General features: G+C 40.5%; 1 protein-coding gene across 1 annotated transcript in view; it reads right to left on the minus strand.

Annotated features, from left to right (window-relative positions):
- slc7a5 (solute carrier family 7 member 5) overlaps window positions 1-5,421 on the minus strand; it is a 36,547-nt gene extending 31,126 nt beyond the window's left edge. Inside the window, exon 1 of the mRNA XM_023270432.3 lies at window positions 4,670-5,421. Coding sequence (XP_023126200.2) covers window positions 4,670-5,219 — 550 coding nt within the window. The 5' untranslated portion in view covers window positions 5,220-5,421. The remainder of the gene's footprint in view (window positions 1-4,669) is intronic.
- Window positions 5,422-8,206: the final 2,785 nt, after the last annotated feature.

Raw genomic sequence — 8,206 nt, forward strand, 5'->3', positions numbered from 1 at the left:
GTCAGAACGTTTAGAGGCTCTGGTTTACGAAAAATAAATAAAAATGTGCATATTAGCTATGTAGTTCCCATGTTAACATAGGCTCTAAAAAATTATTTTTAAGTGCAGACAACTGCCTCAACCAGTTAGGGTGAGGGAAAGAGGTATGATAGAGGGATAAAATGATTTTTTTTAATTGCCAAGTATCAGGTAGTCTTTTGTGATGCGTTTATTGTGCGTGTTCATGTTGCATTCACAATGAAAATATAATTTATTGGTCAGGACTGCCTGCCCACAATGGATCCTAGAGGTTTCAAATTAATATGGGGTCAGCAGTGTCTTAAAAAGTTTTAGAGGTCATAAAACAAAAGGCAAACTTTTGGCAGAACCAGGCTCAGGGAGGGCAGACGTCTGCCTCCACTGGTTGGGGTTAGGTTAAAGGGCATTAAGAATAAAATACTATTTCTGATTCGTCACCATGTTTTAGCAATCATAAAATGAATGTGTAACAGTGCAAAGAAAAAACTCCCTTTAAAGAGGAAGAAACCTTCAGCAGAACCAGGCCCAGGCAGGGCAGACGTCTGCCTCCACTGGTTGGGGTTAGGTTAAAGGGCAGCGTGACTAAATGGATTTTTTATGCATCAGTCAGGCTCCTGTGATGTGTGTTTTGCACATGTTTATGTAGCAATGATGACAAAAATATAACACTGGTGTCTGCCCAGACTGAAATACAATCCAAAAGTTTGCAAACTAAAATTAGGCCATGAGCATTTCCAAACAGTGTCAGTTTTAGGGGTCAGAAAGCAACAGAGTAAAGTAGATGTGAGGAAGCAAAAGTGATGCATTTTATAACATATTAGGGTGGATATAGCCTCACTGATTGGTGCCACCGCTGCTGACCCAATATTTAGATTTGCACAAGGGTTCGTCTCGCACAAAGAACACTTCTGCAGTCATAAATATTGTAAACAGTCCTTTAAATTGCCTCGTGCACCTTTGAGGACACAACAGCGGTCGTCTTTGTGTGCACGTGTCCCTATGCATTTCTCACAACACAACGTGAGCCGCAGAAGAATTCAAAGCGCCGGTAAACAAGGTCTCGAGAAAATAAAAAAGCCCTTGCAGCTGCCCCCCTCTGTCTCTTTTTAAAAGCACATGTACAGCGCTGCCGGTATTCGCCTCCCTCCTGGTCCCCGTTAGCAGCAATTAACTGGAGCAGCAGGTCCCTTCAAAGCTCCTAAATCAGGTCGAGGGCCACAATGGAAGGACAAGACAGCACAATGAGGCTCTGTGTTAGAGGCCGAGTACAGTAGTGGACTGGACACACACACACACACACACACACACACACACACACACACACACACACCCACATAAATGGACATACATGCACGAGTGTGAAGCTGCACAAATTCCCACAGAAACGGGTCAAAGGGAACAATAGCCTGCACCAAAACACACGTACTGAGCTTTACATGCACCAGTAGCTGCACCGGAGTCGTGCACGCAGAAGTAGTAAAACACACACACACACACACACACACACACTGATAGCTGAGCCTCAGCGTGGTCATGTGGTGTCAGGATTTCGCCTCCGAGTCAAGCCTGAAGATTAGGAACCAGAGTTACTTGCTGGCACCAGACACACACTCTGATTACACATGCATGCACAATGTGGTGTGTAACTGCGTATTTAGGCAGAGTGTGTGTGTGTGTGTGTGTGTGTGTGTGTGTGTGTTTAAAAAAAACTAGTGCAGAGGTGGAGGGTTAGTAGAAGCAGATACTGGCGCTAACAGGCTAAAGCGGCTAATAATCCAGAGTTAATCCCGTTAAGGCTCCAAAACAAGGCGCAAAAAGGACCACGTTTGTGAAATGCATCGAATTTATCACACCGAACCGACAGTAAACATTATTTAACTCTTCTAACGCACACAACGCATTTCTGATAAACACAGGTGTGGGTTTAGTTCAGAAATAGGGGTGGGACATGTTGGGGTTTTGGGATCCAAATTTTGAGCATCAAGCACCTAATTTCCTGCATTTTGGTGATTTTTTTGTGTAAATTTGTGCCTTTTTTGTGTCAATTTATGTTTAAAATGTTCATACAAGTAAAAAAAAAACAGGTGATGATTCAAAATAAAACAGAATATAATGCAGTGAGGCTCTCAGAAGTTCTGTATAAACATTGATGCATTAGCTCGTCTCATTTATTATTTTCCCTGCTGAGTCACACAGGCAGCAGATTTTAGAGCAGCCTACAATATATAACGTTGTACTTTAAGTGAACTCGACTCAATAAGTTAATTTTATTACTTCCTATTTTTAGCTGGGGACATTATGCCCCTTGCATTCTGTTAAATCTACAAAACTTAAGCCAATATTGGCATTTTTGTTTCTTATTAAGCCCAAAATGATGAAGAAATGTGCTTTTAATTGCATTTTTTTTCAACATGTAAGCATCTCATTTAAACATATACTCACAATAATGCAGCAGCTTACAGTATATTTGACTCAATAACTTAATTTTATTCCATTTAAAAGACATTTATCTTGACATTTAGGAAGATTGTGGCAACTTTGTGAATCTTAAATGACAGAAATTTTACTGAGAAAAGAAAATTAAACAAACTTAGACGTAGCCCCTCTGTCCCACCTTCAACCTTATAATGACAAATTAGCTTTAATTTTTTTGCTTTTATTTTGTAAATATCTCTTTCTTTTGCATGTTTAGGGACATTCTGGCATCTTTGAAACATCGCGAGTCACAGGAAATCAGTTACCACAATGAAAAACGTGTAAATTTAACACTTTGGGTGCACATCAATAATGGTAAATTATCTTTTTAATCAGATTTTTCAACATGTACCCATCTCATGCCAACACATTCTTACACTTAGAGTGAAGCAATATTCTACTGGAGCAGCCTATGTAATTGAACTTGACTCAATAAGTTAATTTGACAGTTTTTAAGCATGCTTTTTGACACATTTAGGAACATTCTGGCATCTTTGCAGCATTTTAAGTGACACAAAATGAACTGAGTTATTATAAAGAGGTCATTTTAATTCATATTCATGATGCAATAAGCTAATTTGACAGGTTTAAATTACACTTCTTGACATGTAGAACATTTGAGCATCTTGGCTGCATCTTAGGGGACAAAAAATTAAATTTGTTATTATAAACAGGTAATTTAAATTTAAACTGTTCACTAAATGCTGATGGTAACTGACTCCATGTGTGAGAACATCACCCTCAGTATCACTAGAGTTGATCTAATAAGTTAATCAAGTACACATTTGGTCATATATAGGAACATTTTGGCATCTTTTAGACCCTTAAGTGACAGAAAATGAAGAATTTTACTTAAAATAAGATTTTTTTTATTAAAATTGTGGACTAAATGCTGAATTTAACTGATGACATGTGAGTGAACATTATCCTCAGCATCCCTACAGCTGATGCAATATGTCAATCTGATTGTTTTTAAGCATATTTTTGGACACATTTTGAAAGTTTTTAGCACATTGGAGCTTCTTCAGTGACAGAAAACGTTTTTTAATCAAAAATAAGACTTTTCAAATTAAAATTGCTCACTACCTACTGACAATAAGTGACTCCATATGAGACAACATCCTCCTCAGCATCACTAGAGCTGATGCAACAAGTTAATTTGACTGTTTTTAGGTATATTTTTCACACTTTTAGGAACATTTTGGCATCTTTGAGCTTCTTAAGTGACAGAAAATGATTTGTTTTATTAAAATGAAGGTTTTTTAAATTAAAATTGCTGACTACATACTGACAATAAGTGACTCCATATGAGACAACATCCTCCTCAGCATCACTAGAGCTGATGCAATAGGTCAATTTGACTGTTTCTGGGTATATTTTTGACACATTTAGGAACATTTTGGCATCTTTGCAGCATGTTAAATGACATGAAATGCACTCAGTTACTATAGAGGTCATTTTTAATTTATATTCCTAATGCAATAAGTTAATTTGACAGTTTTTAAGCACTCTCCATATGAGAGCACATCATCCCCAGCATCACGCAGCTGATGTAATATGTCAATTTGACAGTTTTTAAGCATATTTTTGAAACATTTAGGGACATTTTGAGCTTCTTAAGTGACAGAAATGATTTTTTTCTTAAAAATAAGATTCATTTAATTAAACGTGTTGACTAAAAGCTGAATTAACTGCCTCCATGTGACTGAACATCCTCCTCAGCATCACGCAGCTGATGTAAAATGTCAATTTAACAGGTTTTAAGCATATTTTTTGACACATTTAGGGACATTTTTGGCCTCTTTGAGCTTCTTAATTGACTTTTTTTCTTTAAAAGAAGATTTTTTTTAAACTAAACGTGTTGACTAAAAGCTGAATTAACTGCCTCCATGTGGCTGAACATCCTCCTCAGCATCACGCAGCTGATGTAATATCGCGGCATTTTTCACCACCGGCAGCGCGCGTGGACGGTTGTAGTTGTGTGCGCGTGCGTGTGCGCGTGCGTGTGCGCTGCCGGCATCGCACGTGGTTTTTTCTGTTTCTTGAATGAACATGTGCGAGACTCAGGTGAGCTCAGGTGTGCTAACTTCACACAGGAAGTCGAAACATCTGCACATCGTGACTACACCTAAAGTTGCATCATCCCGGCCCGGCTCGGCCCGGCTCGGATACTCACGGATGCAGAGGCAGGCCACCAGCTTGGCCCCGGTCTCCGGCACCGGACACACCGGGAACAGCGGCTTCAGGAGGTAGGTGGCGAACACGTAGGCGACGATGTACTGCGAGGACGGCCGGATGATGAGCAGCTCGATCCAGAGCTTGAGGAAGGCGGGCAGGGAGCCGTACACCTCCAGGATGTAGGCATAGTCCCCCCCGGACTTGGTGATGGTGGTGCCCAGCTCCGCGTAGCAGAGGGCGCCCACCGTGGAGAAGACCCCGCACACCGTCCACACGATCAGGGACAGCCCCACCGAGCCGGCCTCCCGGACCACGCCGGTCGGGGTGACGAAGATGCCCGAGCCGATGATGGTGCCCACGATGATGGCCACGCCGTTCAGCAGGGTGATGGTCCTCTTCAGCACCACCCCGTCCTCCGCTCCGTCCCCCGCCGGGCTCCCGGCGTCTCCTCCACCGGACCCCGGCTTGTCCAGCATCTTCTCGGTGACCTGCTTGTCCTCCTCCCGGTCCGCCGACGAGTTGGAGTTTCTCTTCTTCACCGCAGACATCGCTGCTCACTAGTTTCCTCTTTTTTTTTCTTCTTCCTCGAAGCTTCCCGTCGCTCCGTCTCCGGCTGCTGCTCCTGTCTTTGTCCGGGGAAGAGGTCTGATGCTCGGGCCGGCTCAGCCACGAGGAGTCGGTGTGTGTCTGCGGCGGTGAGTCACGGCAGCGTGTTTCTCCGTCTCTGCTCTGTCAAGTACAAAGAAACTGGAATTAACATCATGGCCCTCCTCAGGTCCAGCCCCTGACGCCACAGCTCCGCGTTAGCATCCCGCCCTCTGGTGGTGGAGCTCCGGTACCGCCCCGGTAGTACTGAAGCCCGGATCCACCTCCTGACACCGGCTGTCAGGGACCAGACCGGGGAGTCCGCAGGACCGGAGGCAGGGGACAAATAATGGGTGGAACAAACATTTATACACATGATTTGTTAGTGTGAAGTTATTATTTGGGTGGAACTACTGGAAGTACTTCGCTAGAAATCAGTATTTTAGGTGGAATAAACCCTTAATCCCGTAACTTGTTAGAAATCATTATTTAGATGAAATTACTGGAAGTACCTGAACAGACAGTAGTACTTTGAGTGAAATAAAATTTTAAAACCACAACTCTTTAGTTTGGAAGTACTATTTGGGTTAATGGAAAGTAGTACTTTTGGGGAAAAAAACTTTAAAACTAGAAGTACTTGGATAAAAAGTAGTATTTTGAGTGGAATAAACTTTTACAACCACAACTCATTACCTGGGCAGCACTATTTGGGTGGAATAAACTCCTAAAACTATGAGTACTTGGATAAAAGCAGTATTCTGAGTGGAATAAGCCATTAAAATTATAAGTGCTTGGTCAGAAAATAGTATTTTGGGTGAACAGGAAGTAGTATTTTGGGTGGAATAAAGTTTTAAAACCACAACTCATTACTTGGACAGCACTATTTAGGTGGAATAAACTCCTACAACTATGAGTACTTGGATAGAAGCAGTATTTTGGGTGGAATAAATCATTAAAATTATAAATGCTTGGACAGAAAATGGTATTTTGGGTGAACAGGAAGTAGTATTTTGAGTGGAATAAACCCTTAAACCCATAACTTGTTAGAAATTATTATTTAGGTAGAAAGTATTGGAAGTACCTGAACAGACAGTAGTACTTTGAGTGGAATAAACCTTTAAAGCCCCAACTCAATAGTTAGGAAGTACTATTCGGGTGGAATAAACTCTTAAAACTATGAATACTTGGACAAAAAGTAGTATTTAGGGTGGAATAAACCTTGACAACCACAACTCAAGTTAGGAATTACTATTTGGGTGGAACAATATTTTGGGTAGACGGAAAGCAGTGTTTTGGGTGGAAAAAACTTTAAAACTATAAGTACTTGGACAAAAAATACTACTTTTGGTGGAATAAACCTTTAAAACCACAACTCATTAGTTTGGAAGTACTATTTGGGTGGATGGAAAGTAGTACTTTTGGGGAAAAAACTTTAAAACTCGAAGTACTTAAAAAATCAGTAGTATTTTGAGTAGAATAAACGTTTAAAACTATAACTACTTGGACAGAAAGTAGTATGTTGGGTGGAATGAACCTTTAAAACCCATAACTTGTTAGTCAGACAGTACTATTTGTTATTATACAAGACGCTACTGTCAAAGTTGTTCCTCATCATCACCCTTTCTGTTGCAGAAATATTTCCCTACAGCTTCTTTTACCCGCTAACTCTTAATTTTCACAGTTTCTTTCATGTTTCTTGCTCATTTTGTGCACATGTGGTCAACAAACTGTCTTGTAAATAAAGTTTTTTAAAAGCCCGTGTATCCATGAACCTTTGAATTGCAGTAAATGATCTTCTCTTGTATATTGGTCATGGAAAACTTTTTAACCTCCAATACAACCACTGAATATTTTGTGGTTATTATGCATCATTGATGTGAATCGGTGCCACGTGTACATTTGAAGTCGTGTCTATATTTGTGTTGCCTCAGCAGGGACAATATTAAATAAGAACATTTGATCTACGGGAGAATAAATATTTGCATCAAGTACAGAATGATTGAAAGCCTGACAGCTTTATTTTCCATTCTATCTTGTACTGTCACCTGGTACCTTAATAGTCAGTTTTTCTGATGTATATAAAGACATTTCCACCATAATCTGATGGGCGATGTTCAAACAAAACCACAACCATGCATGTATACATCCTCGCTGCAGCAACAAGGAAGTAGCAGCATTACAGCACAGTAGTAGGAAATACTGAATGATGTTGCGTCAGTTTTCGCGCCAAACACCAAAAACCAGCTGGACCAGTTGTACTGTGTTGTAATCTTACAGAGCAGCCTGTAGGGAGTCCAGGAACAGATTCTGTTAGAAGCATTGCATAACCTAAAGTTTAAAAACCTCAGCATCAGAAATAAAATACAACATGTTATCCACTTATTTGAGGAATGCAAAGCTTCTTTTTACAGAAGCCTCTTTGTAGAATTGGATTTGAAAATCAGCAGTGCTTCCTCAGAAAGAAGAGTACAAACTCTACGGAAAATGCTTATATCTTTATTTTCTACATTAAGCAGGGGTCTGAAACATATTCCCATGGGAGGTGGGGAACGCCCTGAACACGCTGCCAAAAACATCCACACCGATACGGAATTTAGAGAAGCCACTTCATCTAACCTGCATGTTCTCTGACTGAAAAAATGAGATATTCTACCTAGAAAAGCTCCTCAGGTCTTGCTTTGAGCTGACAGTAGGTTAATTAGCACCAATAACAAAACACATCAGACAGTAAAAGCTGCAACATCGAGGGAAAATCCACTTTAAATCCAGAGAAATTAGTTTCAAGAGAAGATTCGATGCTTTCGTCTTGTGAAAAGGCTTTTTGTTGTATGTTTGTTGCTATAAATTGTGCATTTCCCTTAAACTTCATGCTGTTTTATGAGTTTTGTCCTCAGGGTCTTCTGAAATCACGTTCCAGTTGTTGCAACAAACCGTTCACCCTATATAGAAG

The sequence above is a fragment of the Amphiprion ocellaris genome, chromosome 3 (assembly GCF_022539595.1).
Source record: "Amphiprion ocellaris isolate individual 3 ecotype Okinawa chromosome 3, ASM2253959v1, whole genome shotgun sequence".
Lineage (NCBI taxonomy): Eukaryota > Metazoa > Chordata > Actinopteri > Pomacentridae > Amphiprion > Amphiprion ocellaris.